The sequence below is a fragment of the Pezoporus wallicus genome, unplaced genomic scaffold (assembly GCF_028554395.1).
Source record: "Pezoporus wallicus isolate ANWC-B61680 ecotype Strahan unplaced genomic scaffold, APGP_CSIRO_Pwel_v1 scaffold_13428, whole genome shotgun sequence".
Classification (NCBI taxonomy): domain Eukaryota; kingdom Metazoa; phylum Chordata; class Aves; order Psittaciformes; family Psittacidae; genus Pezoporus; species Pezoporus wallicus.
Genome location: NW_026637482.1, coordinates 2857396 through 2872716, shown reverse-complemented (window position 1 = coordinate 2872716; position 15321 = coordinate 2857396). Strand labels below are relative to the sequence as shown.

The 15321-nt window shown below is 40.9% G+C and overlaps 1 protein-coding gene across 1 annotated transcript in view; it reads right to left on the bottom strand.

Moving 5' to 3' along the window:
* LOXHD1 (lipoxygenase homology PLAT domains 1) overlaps positions 1–15321 on the bottom strand; it is a 349538-nt gene that overhangs the window by 247714 nt on the left and 86503 nt on the right. The window contains exons 15-25 of the mRNA XM_057405704.1: positions 13763–13839; positions 12723–12919; positions 12206–12398; positions 11214–11374; positions 8447–8744; positions 7732–7886; positions 6362–6495; positions 5349–5497; positions 3961–4065; positions 3131–3259; positions 2263–2427 (exon numbers count right to left, since the gene is read on the bottom strand). Coding sequence (XP_057261687.1) covers positions 2263–2427; positions 3131–3259; positions 3961–4065; positions 5349–5497; positions 6362–6495; positions 7732–7886; positions 8447–8744; positions 11214–11374; positions 12206–12398; positions 12723–12919; positions 13763–13839 — 1763 coding nt within the window. The remainder of the gene's footprint in view (positions 1–2262; positions 2428–3130; positions 3260–3960; positions 4066–5348; positions 5498–6361; positions 6496–7731; positions 7887–8446; positions 8745–11213; positions 11375–12205; positions 12399–12722; positions 12920–13762; positions 13840–15321) is intronic.

The window sequence follows — 15321 nt, the reverse complement described above, 5'->3', positions numbered from 1 at the left end:
GAATAGTTTCTCCAGTATGTAAGAGAGGGAAAAAAAAATAATCCTGGAGATCAAAAATCACATTCTATGCATTATGAATTAAAAATGATCTCTGTTGAAGTTCATGGTGCTTGCTCTTGTTGCTTGAATATTAATGTCGGCTTAGAACTGAATCAGCAAAGTGGCACTGTAACAAGGTCACCAGCAGCACAACTTTCAGCTGTCACACGCCCGTTTCATTTACATGGCACTTTTAAAATTGTATCCCCACAGGGATGATTTTAATTGGGCTGACAATGACATGTTTTTATCGTTTGTTCAGCGTGAAACAATTCTGGCACAAGTCACCATAAAACACATCAAACCGGTTTAGTTAGTTCTGGCAAGCTGAAATCCCAGGATTAATAGTTAGGAAACCAGAAGGCAGTAAATAGCACAGTGGGAATGGTTTAAATGGTGAAAGAACCAAATCTGACATCAAATCTAGTGCAAGCTTTTCACCAGAGAAGCCTATTTTCAAAGGCTGAATGTGGACTGCTGACAAAAATCAGGTTTACACAAACTATGTACTTAAAGACATGGTATGCCGGAAACCCTTACATCATTGTAATATACAAGGACATTAAGAAATTATATAGTGAACATCTGCAAACAAATATTAACGGGGATAACATGGGAAAACCTGATGAGAAACACATATAATGTCTCTGTGTTATACTCGTTCTCTTGAACTTACTCACTGTAAGTTTTTTCAGACACAAAGACTAAATGTCTTCCAGTTGACTGACAAAAGTGAGGAAGGGAGCAGGGAGTATTTGTTCTTCTGCTCCAGACAGTTTAGACAAAGAAGGCAAGACACGAGATATAAAAAAATTAGCTTGGCCAAAGCACACGAGAGTCACAAAAAGAAGACTTTTGCAGATCCTCAGAGAAGAAAGATAATTTGTAGTGATTGTAGTGACAGGACAAGGGGTGATGGGTTCAAACTTAAACAGGCGAAGTTCAGGTTAGATATAATGAAGAAGTTCGTTACTGTGAAGGGGGTGAGACACTGGAATGGGTTGCCCAAGGAAGCTGTGAATGCTCCATCCCTGGCAGTGTTCAATGACAGATTGGACAGAGTCTTGGGCAACATGGTCTACTGTGAGATGTCCCTGTCCACAGCAGGGATTGGAACTAGATGATCTTAAGGTACTTTCCAACATAAGCCATTCTACGATTCTATGATTTTAGCATAGAGACTGCAGGGTATGAGTATTCGGACACTGAAGTGTTGGTCAGCCAGTGTCAAGGAAACCTTCAACATGAACCTAGGGAGCACCTCTCCAGGGCATGGGGATGGAAATCAACTCACAGGTTCCAGACCTCCTCCTGCATCGCTGTGGCATTCAACATAATAAATGAAAAAGGCAGTTTTGATAGCCCCCTGAGGGTGGGCCGGGAAATATTTGTTAACAACTTGAAATGAAACAGATCAAGGAGGGACAAATCAAACAGCCATGGTGCTGTGAGTTCCCTGTGCACAGTCAAGGATGCACATGGGAAAAAGGAAAGAGAGGGCTACAAAATAAGCAAAATAATGTTTTCAGTCATTTATTCAAGAAAGCCATATTATCTGATTCTCAATATTCTGGAGACAGGAAAAGAATTTGCCTGAATAGAAGAATTTGAGATATCATAGCAGACTTCAAAATTAGAAGCTTATTACTCATAAAGAGCTGAGTTTACCCCAAACATTAGTTTAGAGGGAAGTGAAGAATAAGGAAAAACTGGAGAACACTGAAAGCAGCAGACTGGTGCAATACAATCAGAAAAGCACAACACTGAAGAAACTGTGGAAGAGTCTTCCAACAAGAGAGATATGTGCAGTGCCAAAGGCACCGAGGGAACCAAGGCTTGGAAGCAGGACCAAAGTGTCCGCTTTGTCAACAACAGAAACAGCAATACTAAAATGGAGCAAGATCAAAGGGAAATCGGAGACAAAGAAGACAACTTGGAATGGGCTGAGGACTTGGAGGTGACAGGGCAAGTGGGAGGAAGCAAACAATCATGCAAAGCCACATGGGTTCTCATGACTCTCTAATTTGGTAAATACAGAAAATGCTGGTCCAGGGCACCCTGATGAACCTTTTTGTAATAATCAGAATAGTTGGCATGTGATGCATTTACAAATTTTTCAAAGCCAGTTCAAGGGACAGGCCAAAAGAATAAAACTGCATGAGCTAGTGAGATTTTATCTTCTGTAACGATGGGTGTATCCTGGGGAATTGGCATTCTGCTCACATGGGATATACTCTGTTGTCTGCAGTTCTGCAGGAAAGATAATTCTTTCAACGGCTCCATCATCCTCTGATTTATCCAACCAACGGCCACAAGGGAACTTGAGGCACTGTCCCAGTGATGGGGCATCAAGCTCCACCCACTCCAGAAACCAGCCAGTGGAATTACCTGTGGTTGGAGAGATAACAGTGAATAATCCACAAAGCCTTTACAGACAACAGCAAATGAAGTGCTGAATTCCAGACTTTTGAGAAAGAATTCTACCTCTCTGTTGCAGATGGAAAAATAGAATGGATACCATAGAGATCATTGCAAGCAATTGTCCAGGTTTGAGCTAATGTGCTTTACATTTCTATATGTGTCAAGTTAAAGATGTGCATGTGAAAGTGCTAATAACTACAACCCTTGGATTAATTTGCTTTTGTAATCAGACAGGGAGTTATCAACAAACATGTCCCTTGATGCCCCATAGGGAAGGAACCCATGCATCCTTCCAATCCTTCCCCTGTTTGCAGTAGAGACACAGCCATATCTAAATAGCAGTCAAGACCCGATGATCGAAACAACAAAAATGTTCGTAAATAAATGAGACAAGCCTATAGATGTGACAAAAAAAATACACCATGGTTTGTTGATGTATGAGAAATCTCTCTAAAGGTGCAGCTGCAAAACTAGAGAGCCTTTTGCAGGGAGGTTGCAAAGCTACCAGCAAGTTGCCACCACTGTGCTATAGTAGCAGAAACAGCCAAAGAGACACCAAGGATCTGTCATTAAAAGCTAAATTAGGTTTGGGGTCTTGGAGGCAGGTAATTTTACACAGCAATGTGCCTAACACACTAGAAATACTGCATTACAAAGCAGATTATCTTACCTTTATTGTCATGGACTATCTTGATTTTTTTCAGGTCTCCAATGTCCACAGACTCTACTGTAAACTCATCTACCTTCCCACGCTCAAATTTGTTCTTGTTACTCTTTGAGGCCTTTAGGCTGACTATCCCTGTTGCGGTGAGGCAAAAGGACATTGTTCAGCATGTGAAACAAATCCTTTGGGAATGTCAACAGTGGCATGAGGGAAGTGGCTAAAATGTAAAAAATGGCTTTTCATCACAAGATCTGAGCTTTGTCCCTTCCCCCAAACCCAAACCTGCATCAACCAGCAAAATACACAGAATTCCTTTCTTGAGTGATCCCCTGGCAGAATCACAGGGATGATGCCAGTGTGCTATGTTCACAGCTAAAGAAATCAGTCCTGCCCATCAGTCTCATAGACATCTGAGTTGCTGCACAAACAGCTTGGCTGTTTCCAAGAGGATTTGTTCATCAGCTGATTAAATATTTTTGAGCTACTCAAAAGGCAGAGGAGAACTGGATTTCAGGAGCATGCTGATTCATCTCTGAGGAAAGCAAATCATTCACTGCATTCAGTACTTGGTAATGTAGTCCCAGTCAACTGTGTTGTTTCTGTAATTGAAATTAAAGCCTTTACATCAGCTGCTGGTGCAAATCAGCATCGCAAAGTTCAGCAGTGATTTATAGCAGCTGGTGGTATGCTCCCACTTATCACGATATATGCGGGGACAGCAAGAACAAGGAATTGTGTTAAACAGGAGTGAAGAATGGGTATTGAGGGAACCATGACCTGCCTTTTCAGGTGTCCAGCAGTGAGGTGCTATCCTTTTCCATTATGTGAAGCCATACCTGTATCATCTTTACTTCCATAGAGTGTGATGAAGACATTGGCATCTGTCCCAGCATTCTTCTTGTCCCCGGTTTTCACTTTCACAGTGTATGTTGTTGATTTAGCTGTCAGATAAAATACCTTGATTAAAGGGTGTGAAGTCTGAGAAGAAACTAACTCTACTTTTCATTGCATATATGTGTTTGGTTTGGGTTTTATTTTGATTGTAATCTCTAATTCTCATTGTATGCTGTGGTAGCTCCTGGGGTGAGCTGGGATATTTGGTTGCAGACTCAGTGTACTGCTCCAGCCATTCAGTACATTGTCTGCATATCTATAGATAAGAAATGTGCTCAAGCCTTCCCATTTGCTTCCTGGGAATCTGTAAAGCTCTTCAAATCTACCTCTGCCTATAATGCTATTTCATTTAAAAAACCCAACACATTACCCTCCTTATTCTAATAGCACCAAATAATATATATGTGCATATAGCACATACCACAAAGTATGTGCAGGTTGACGTATGCAGTTCATATTCATGAACACACCCTTTATCACAGCATCCTTAGGGAGATTTCTATCACACCATCATCTAGCAGGCATTTTAAACTCATGAAAATAGTGAAAAAGTCTATTATAGTCATCACTGCACTGCAAAAACCTACTCAAGATTTCCAAATGGTCACCTTTCTTCCACAGTTAGACATATGTTTCCAAGATGCTGCTCAGCCAGAAGGTCCTCCTGAACCAAAGGGATACCCAATTTCTGAAAATCTGTTGGCTATAGAATTTGTGGAAATTATTTTTGTATTTGAAAGCATATGAGGGGTGAGTTTAGGACTTTTCACTGGCAGTGAAGAAACAGAAGTGCTGGGCACTCAGCACCTTTCAGTATAAGATGCAAGAGTGTGTCATTGCTCTGTGGTTACTGTGCAAAATTACATACAAGAGAGACAAAGTTATTTTGGAAGACAATGGACACAAGCAGCAGGATGGAAAGTAAGACATATATAGGTCCCTTCTCTTTCTCTGGTCATGTTTGCTCTCTGCTTGGTTTGAAGCGTTCAACGACCCCAGTCCACGATGTGAAAGGACTAGGATTCGTGCCGCAGATATTAGCAACGAGTGTGCATTTCACTTAAGAGATGATGACTGAATGTGTTATACATCTTCCCAGCTTTTTCACTTTGGGTCCAATCATGCAGGATGATTAAATCACCTAAAAATGAGGAATGTCCATCCTCACTGGCTAACATGCATTTCACACTTCATTAACACCTGAAAATTTCATGTTGTGGGCAGAATTACGCACAGCCCAGTGCATGTTAACTGCTAATGCCCTCAGCAGTGCTAATAACTTGGTTTCTTTTCAACCCCACAATGGAAGAAATACAAGGCTAACATAAACCTTTCTGTTCCAGGCCCAGCGTTGCAAGAGACTGGCCTTCATTTTCCGAATCTTTCTTTACAAATGCTTCATCCACTGGGACCAGCTCCCTGACAATCTGACCGTCATCTTCCTCAACTGCTAACCACCGCTGGCATGGGAAATAATACCTACAAGAATGACAGCAGCACCCAGCACTTACACAGTACTTCACAGGCTTTAATAACATACACAAGCAGAGATCAGAGGCTACTTTAAAACAAAAAGCAAAAATACTTGAAGCTGAACAATACATCTGTTTGAGCTCTGTATCATTTGTGGGAGTATTTGTGCCTGTAAATAGGTTAGGGAGCACTTACTGTAAAGTGATGTTTCTGAGCTGTCAACCTTATACAAATGATTTCTTTTGGTTTTCACTCCCAGAAAAAGTTAAATAACTCAGGGGAACCTCCAGTCTCTCAGGCATTTTACACTTAGGAAGAACGGACCTATTTTGAGGTCCTTACAAGCAGTCCCATCCACCAGACCACTGCACAGCTATTAAGCATGTGACTTCAAGCATCTTCCAGATAAAAGGCAAGCCTGTATTTCAGGTTTCTTACAGCCCAGGCTTTGCTTACCCAGTTGTCTGTGAAAATCATGGAAGTTTGCTTAGACTGCAGCTTGCGTTTGGCCCAGATCTTCAAATTAAGTACAAAAGACAAACAAAATGTGAGGTCAGGAACTTCCAGAGTGGAGCATTGAAAGGAAACATGACTGCAGGCTCTGCAAGGAGGGAGAGTGCCTCACAGGGGAAACAGAGAAAAGTTGAGTTTTTTTTCAAAACACTGCTGGATCCCAAACTGCAGAGATGCTCGGGCAGCAAAACCGCCCACAGAGGTGCTGCAGCACAACCATCACAAGGCTTCCTGTGAGATGACGAGGAACTACAGTGATACCCTCCTGTATCTCCTGCACCTTCCCATGGTTCTGTGGGATCCTGAGAATGTGCCCCTGTTTCTGACCATACAAAAAGGGTGCAACAGGCTGCTCACGTGGTGCTGTCCTTGAGGTCAACAATCTCTACTCTCTCCAGGAACCAGCTTGGACTGTTTCCCGCGTTATCGTGGCGGATACGCAGCTTCTTCAGCTCACCCAGGTCAATGGCTTTGATGGTGAACACATCCACCTGCACAGGAGGCAAGAGGCAAATGACAGATTTCCCAGAAAGGGGGAAAAAAAGGCAGGAAATGGGCAAGGGTTATCTTTTTCCCTATTAAAACAACAGGTATTTCTACACCTACTTTTCGTGGATGTAGTAAGATAATTACAGAGTTGAGCTCTCCCATTAACACTCATTCTTGGCTTCTACAAGGCAGTTAAATTGAGTTGCACAACCTTCACTCCTTTCTTTACCTCAGTTTCAGCTTCCTCTATGTTTAACTCATTTGCTCTAAATCTCATCCCTTTGAGGTTTAGTATTTTCTCTCAGATTGAATCTGGAACTGGACACAAAAGTATTGACTACATTGAAACTCTCCTGTGCACCTCCATGTGTTTTATTTCAAACCACAGAATTTCTTCCTATTTTTACTACAACCAAGAGGTTCATTTATTACCTGTATTAGTGTGACAGGATGGCCTTTGTTATCATAACACTTTAAGCATCTTAATGTGATTAACTTGCTGGTGGACTTTGGGTTTCTATTTCCAAGAGCACAGAATGTTATATTTGCAGCTTGGAGCTATTCCCACTGAATGAAAAACCATGTGCAGGTTGCAGTTTCACCAGTGCCAAGTTTATAAATCACAGCAAATGCTTATTTAACAGCCTTAGGCTCTTTTTTTGTGATTGCAAGTTTTCCACAGCTGCTTATTGTTTCTGTAATTTTTTGTTATTCAGAATTATTCCTTAAGCAATACCTGGCTATAATACTAGCTTGTTAATTGTTCATGAACATTTTTATGGCAAGTATTTAACCTACAAGAGATATTGTTCAATTGGACTGGATTATAATGCGATTACAGCACATAGCGTAATATTGTTTTTATTCCCTGAGTAGCTGAGTAGAACATTTAGAATCATATTTGTAATCTGAATTTTGACATATTTGAGCTCCCTCACAAATATTCTCCAACATTAATTTAGAGTTTGTAGTTTTCAAACATTATTACCAGAATGCTCACAGGAAGCAGATGCAAAAGGTAGCTTCAATATAGAATTGGCGCTCAGCTTATTATTCAAATGGATTTACCCTGAAAAATGTTTAGAAGCACTTTGTTTTAAATAATATATCTAAGAATTAAAACTCATCTGAGCTGTAAGCTGAAAGAAGAAGCCACGCCTTGCAAAGAATAAAGGCCAGCATAACTGACAGCTCTGCCAGCCTCCTGCTTCCTTGAATGAGTTGAGTTTATGCATTACCTGTCCCTTTTCAAACTTGTTGAGATTATTCGACCTTTTCAGCTGGCGCTCACCCGTGTCTCCTCTTCCTATGCCATAGATGCTCAAGAAGACATTAGCATCCGTCCCAGCCCCCCACACACTCCCAGTGAGAACACGGACTTCATACATATTTTCTGTAAGTAAAATTGCAAGAGCAGATCAGGAGAAGACCAGAAATAGCCATATTTCATCAGATCCATGGCTTTGATGCAGCCCCAGAATGCCAGCACAAGTCAGCTTTAATGAAGATTTTGTCTGGAGCTTGTTTGCCTCTATCTTCAAACATGAACAGCTCTATCTTTCTTCAGCCCTTGTCACTAAACATGTGAATACTTAGAGTTTGCCAAAGTCCCATCCAAAGTGGTAACTTGTGTGATTCAAGACCGGAGAGAAGCCCTGAAGAATTCTACAGATATCTGTAGAGATCTGTATCTACAGACATTCTACAGAATGGGAGTATCTTTAGGATACTCCCATTTCTGGCTGTCTCCTCCCACTTTCCCCTAGTTTAACCACTGTACTCTTCCTGCCAGAGCTGATTAATCAAACCACAGTGTAAGCTACACTGCAGACCTGGGGCAATGGTGTTGCGGCAGGGCCATAAATGGTCCTGCAAAGCACCACAGCGTGATTATCTGTATCTCCATGCAACTGCTGTATCCACATACACACAAACATTCCTTCTGACATTTACCCTCCAGGGCAGATTCTCCATCAGGCACCAGCTCCACCACAAGCTCCTTATCTCCTTCATCTTTAGCCAACCAGCGGTGTGCCACAAATGTATAGACATCCATTACTTCTTCCTCCTTGGTCTCCTCTTCTTCCTCCTCCTCGGACTTCTTCTTTTTCTTCTTCTTTTCATCAGAGTCCTTTATCCTTTTGGCAAGCCGCTTCAGCGTGACGCTCTCCAGGAACCAGCCATCCCCAATGCCTTTCCCATCATGGCCTATCCGAATCTTATATATCTTGCCAACATCTGCAGCCTCTCTCTGTCACCAAGGGAAAGTCAGCATCCAGGAGGATATAAGACATCTTAACTTTATAAAGTGCATTCTTAAAAATGAGGAGCATCACCTCTAGCACCCAAAACATCTAAGCAAGTATAGGATCAACTTTTTATGCAAGCTTACCTTTTCTTTTTCCTTCCTGTTTTATTCTTTCACACTTTCCATTACCAAATCTCATCTTCTGAATAGACTGAGCTGAATATATTCAGAACAACCACGGCTAGGATAGGAGCTGAATGCATATTTACTGAGCTCCCTACTTTGCCATTGCTCTCCTCACCAGTATTGTCTATATGTTGTCTATATGAATAGGCTAGAATATCATATTAGGTTTTTTACAGATTCTCAATCCCTGAGGTAGTTTTTAAATTAATAATATGTTACATTTAATACTTTGCACAAGACAAGAACCAAGCAAGAAGCAATGATGGTAAAGCAAACAGGCAGTAAACTTGGACTCATATAACCTGTTCTCTGACATGGACCATCCTTCTCATCCGGAAAATTAGAAAAGTACTTTCTCAGTTCACTACTGTGCAGAGAGGATACAATTACTAGTGATTACAATGCATCAGTGGCAGACGGCTGTGTCAGTAAGGAGGTTTCCATCTCTCCAGTCAATACTCTCCAGCAGATAGGAAACCTTGTTCATTTAGATTATTTGTCCAGATTACTACCTAATGAAGTTGGATAGGAAGTTTTACTCCATGAAATCCTTCAACAACCAATGGCTTGTTTCTGGTGATTGCTTATGCTGCTAGGCAGTGTTCATGTTATAAAACTTGCAAGCATTTGCTTCAGGCTGAATTCTGGCAACTTCGCATATAAGGTTTCAGTTCAGAAGCAATTTTTCTACAGCAGATTAAACCAAAATCAATTGCACACAAGATGCTTATCAGAAAACTAAAACTGATCCAGCTGTCCTTGCATAAAAAATGTGTCTTTTCTTACATTGCTTTACCCTTGGATTTGCTATAATCATTTTGCTTGCCCTGTCTTGTAACTGATGTCATTTCCTATTAGCATGTCGCTCACAGAGTCTTATTATTACCCATATCTTTCTGTAAATATTCATATAATGAAAGAGATAGAGAATCTTTATATTAATGCCTCAGAGCTTCTGCCTTGTGTGCTTATTAAAAAAATAACAACCAACCCCACACTGAAAATGGGCAGAACTTTGAAGTCCAGCAATAACCATCTGAGAATATAAGCATGGCTATGTAAGCAGAACACTGTACATATGGCTTTACGATAACTCTGATATGGGCTAATAGCTCTTACTCATAAATTTTGAAAGCTTATTTCTTTTAGAATCGGAGAAGCCTAATCTTAAAATTATAGACAGTCTTAAAAAAGCAAGCATTTATAAGGTGCTAGTCATCTTACATCCCAAAGAACTCATTAAAATTGGATAAACAGTACTAACTCCATTCTATAAAAGCATGAAACTGAGGCAGGAGAATTGAACTGATCTCAAAAACACACATTTCAGAACTGTGGTAAAGTTGTGGATAAAGGCACCTTCATTTGGTCAGTGATACTAGAAAGAATACCCCAGTCTTCCATGATCAGCTCCAAGTAGGTGCTTAACTGTGATAAGCTGGATCCCACCTCTGTGGGACTGCAAATTCACAAGGAGACCAAGGTATCGCCATTCTGAGCCTTGCGCTGTGAGCACATATGACAGGTGTGCCTTAATGCCTACTTCCATCTGTACTTTGTGCTTTACTGTCTCCTGAGGTTGCTTCAATACAAGGACATGGCTATGACATGCTCTGACAGCACATCCGGTCCTTGCTCTGAAACCTCATCCACAGAAGAAGATCATGCCATTACCTAAATACTGGCCGGACGGGTATCTGAAGGAGTGTGCTATACGCCCTAAGCTCCATCCCAGTGCAGTGTACCCTGGAATGATGCTACAGGCAGTAAAATCCATGGGGCACTCACATATTCTCAGAAATTACAGCAGCAAACCTCTGCAGGGTTGGCCTGACAACATGTACCTATGGTTAACAGCATATGTGACCAGAGGCAAGGCCAGGATATCTTATATTCTGTATGGGGTTTCTTTTTCCCCAACTAGAAAAAGAAAAGGGACAGTAACATGTGGTCAGGCCCAAATAGAAGGTTAAGGTCTTTTGAGGTCTAACATGAGTACCTACTTTTGAAAGTAAAGGTAAACAAATGCTGCTCTTAGACTGTATTCTTCCATGCTATTTTTGTTACCAGTCCCTCAGAAAATGAAAGTCGCTCCTCAAAACACAGAACTTCCCAAAGAAACACAAAACCTCCCCAAAATACGGATAAAGGTCAGCAGATACCAACAGCAATTTTGTTAAAAAGTCTACTGTTCGTATGATTGGGCCAATTATTGTGTTGATGTTTCAGGTTTGGTTGGTCATTTCTTTACGCTCATAGAAGCGGCAATGACTGCCTTCATCATACCTTGAAGATATCTGTGGCTCCCCGCTCAAAGTTGTTCGATCTGTTTTCTAAGGTGATCAGTTCAGTTTTGCCAGTCTCGCCATAAATCTGCATGAAGACTTTGGCATTGGTGCCTGCAGCCCGCACGTCTCCAGTAACTACAGACACCTCGTAGTTTATCACTACTCCAAAAATAAAGCCATTAAATTAGCAGAGAAGCTCAAATAACAACAGTCCCTAGGGCTCAGGTTCAAAATTAAATTACCTTGTCTTAACAAATGACCATGTAGCCGACCACTTCCTCTTATCTAAACCAAAAGTGAGATAACACAGCTCTTTCCTGAAGGGCTAGCTTAACAGTTTTCCTTTAACAAGTATTAAGCCAGTGTCAGAGTGGTGCAAAATAGAGCCTTAAAAGGAAATCTAATTCCAGTTTTAACTGTGACGTGGATAAATGACCTCCTTAATATTATACAAGGGAGGGAATTACACAGAGCAGAGGAAAACCACAGCATCCTTTCTCAAGATCCCAAGGCAAATTTAACCATATCCTTAAAAGAAAATGTATCTGCTGATGAAACTCAAATATGCAGTAGGGATTTGGTCCTTATTTGTCAAACAGCTCCTCTCTTCCAGGCAATGGAGTAATACAGGCAGGATGGGATGTAAGCTGGTGAAGCACTGGGACTGGAAGGCAGTAAATGTGAATAAAGCAGAACCTGCTGATATTGCAATGAAGCACAGTGCCTTGTGCTCTGTTTTGCTGCTCAGGAAATAAATCTTTCGTACGATCTCGGGAAACAGAAATTAAAACCTCAGTAATGTTTTTCAGCTGTTTTAGAAAAAAAACATGAGGAGAATAATTTACTTTTCTTACAAACATAAGCTCTTTGGGACAGCTCTTTTTGGTTTTGGTGTCTAACACAGCAGAGTCTTGTACCTTAAGAATGCTAGTGATAAAATTTAGTGCTAGCTATAAAACAGCATGCATTTCTCAATGTGTCTTCTCTTACATTTCTCAATAGGCAAAATCTCACTTGGGTAGACCTCCACTTCCACTCTGCCATCAGCCTCATCTTTGTCAAGCCATCGGTTGCAGGGGAACATGTATTGCCTTCCCTGGACTGGAACCATGATCTGGACACTGGCCAAGAACCAGCCACACCGAAGACCCACATTATCATGTCCAATCAGTATTCTGTTGATCTTTGAAAAAAACAAACAAAAACCAAAAGGGCAGGAAAAAAGCCCAACAGAATGCACTTAAAATATATAAAAAAACGTATCCTTGGCACCTTGTTCTTCCACTATGTACATGTACATGATTTATATATGTATTTCACTATAAACTTACAAAACTCTTCACATGCCCGTATGCACGTCAGAGTGCCAGTGTAACAGTCTGTAGAAAATCTATTTCTCCATATCCAGTGTAAAAGTCAGAAACTTCATATTCAGTCCTGAGTGTTACATTGATTGGGAATTCAGACACTTGCATGAAGTGCAGAGCCACCTACAATTAATTCTTACCTTCCCAATGTCCATCGTATCTATAGTAAACTCATCCACTCGACCACGTTCAAAATAATTGCCTAGGTCGTTATCAGAGACTAAGAGAGTCTCTTTGCTGGAGTCTGCTTTTTCACCGTAGAGTTTGATGAAAACTCTGGAGTCTGAGCTGGCACCAGGGACATCTCCTGTCTTCACGCTGATGTGATAACTGACATCTAGAGAGATCAATTTACAGAACACAGACACACAAATGGCATTTCCAGTGCTCAGCCAGGCAATCAGCTTCAAAGAGATACAGGGAAGAAGGGCTCCAGCTAGAGATATAGAAAGGAGTTTTTTCCTCTGTTCATGTATCCAGCATCTTAGGGCCACACTGGGTAAGATGTCACACCTTAGAGTTATTCAGCAAAACATAAGAGATCCAACACTAATAAGCAGAAAATGTTCTGTATGCCTCTCTCTCACTGTTAGATGATTAATAATCCGTAAAAATGGCTTGGGCAAGTGAAGTGATTTAACTTTTTTTTTTTTTTTTAATTTACAATTTAATTCAATAACTTTGATTGTTTTTCCTAAAACAGAACATAAAGTATCTCAGCCTGAGCTCTGTAAGTGCGATTTTCTAAAGAAAATTGTACTATTTGAGCCCTGGTTCTTCAGAAAAGGACAATTTAATCTTTTGGTGATTTTCTTCAGGGAACACAGTGTTGTTCAATGAAATTTACTCTACTAAAGCAATGGTGATTCAAGATCCTTCAGAGAAACCTGAACAAGAAAGCAGTTTTTAAACAAATTATAACATTAAAAATCAAAGATTTTTTTCTACACTTATGTTGCAATTTTCTCTTTTTTCCAAATTAATCTCATTTGTAAACTAGGGTTAAGGGTCAAAGGCATTTTCTTCTGAGCAACCCACTTCCGCTTCTTGCATAAGAATGCCAAAAAACACCCAGTAGTTCTACTGTGAATCGACATAGATTACGAAGTAGAATAAAGGAAACAAATACATACATATGCAGGTCAAACTCAGACCTTGTCTTTTTCAAAGCTAAACTCACTTTTCAGCATTGATGACTCCCCAGCAGGTACTAGTTCTCTGACAATCTGACCGTCATCCTCGTTTTTGTCAAGCCATCTGGTTTGCAAACAGAAGTAAGTTATCTTTGAATAATTAGGACCTATTATACCTTTCAAAACCTAGGCTGGCTCTACACATAGTAAAAATCCACATTGTAAAAGTCCACACCACAGTCACAAAGGTGCTCTTTATCTCTGTTAAATTCACAGAAGCTTGACCAGACTCTACAGCAGTCACCCTTTAAACCTCCATTTTCCAAAAGTAGAGATCATAAGAGCCCTGCTCACAGTACATGAGCATCTGCTGTGATGTCCATCTGTCTGGAAAGCACAAGCTTCACAGCCACAAGTTATTCCTGTAAATGGGCAGGCTCAGCATCTTGAAAGCTTTGACCTTCATTGACCAGAAATACTTGCAGCCTTTATTACAGCCACCGTTATTACAACCTTTATATCATCTAAGTTACTTAACCCCCACTTTTCTTCTTATGTTTGCTTACTCTGGTTTATCATCAGTTTTCCCTTCCTTACAGGTCAGTATATCACACTCTTTTCTCCACGAGGAAGTGGACAAATTATGTTGACCCAGTTTCAGAAATGGGTTGTAGAGGCAGCTGGCACCAGCAAAAGAAAGAATTTGTTTGCTTCTCAACCTTTATCTAGTGACGCAAGTAGACTAATTAAGAAGAAAATCAAGAAGAATAAGGGGAAAAAAAAGTGAAAGGAAAATGTAGGGAAACCAATTGCTAATCTTGTAACCTTAACAGCTGCTCCTTCAGCCTCAGGGATGAGTGAATTACAGCCCAACCCCATCATATACCATACAACCAGCATTGTATGACTATGGCAAAGACCCTGGCAGAGGTTTCTCACCTTCCACTTCAAACCCAGACTGCTCAGGGTATTCCTGTAAGCATCTGCTTAGGGTCAGGTTTCCCACAGCAGCACACTGGGGCCATTTCAGTCCCCCAGACATCACATGAGAGCAAGCAGTTCCCAAAAAGCCCATTCTTCCCAGGTACACAGCTTTTTGCAGCAGCTTTTTTGCAGTTAAAAATACTGCTTAAAACCAGTATGGGTGAACAAGGGACAAGTGAGCAAGATCTGGCAGGCCACACAGGGTATTTAAGTTGCTTTAATAATTCCCAGAACTAGAAAAACAAATCCACCAAAACTGTTTCTTTTAGAAGGCAGCCACACAGCTATGTGAGTGACACCAGACCACAGAAGAACTGCTTCTGCACAAACACATTCAGTGCAGATGTTCCGCAAGCTTCCTGCAACATGACCATGCCACACATGTTCTCCTTGGCTGACCCTCATACCAAAAAGAAGGGAAGCTCATTTCCCATTTCAGTTTCCATCTTTGATTTTGCTGATGAGCCAGCACACATGGAAACCAGCAAATGACAGGGTCAAGTTGGACACAGCTTGGAGCAACCTGATCTAGTGGAAGGTGCCCCTGTCGATGGCAGGGAGGTTGGAACCAGATGAGCTTTAAGGTCCTTTCCAACCCAAACCAGTCTGTGATTCTATGATT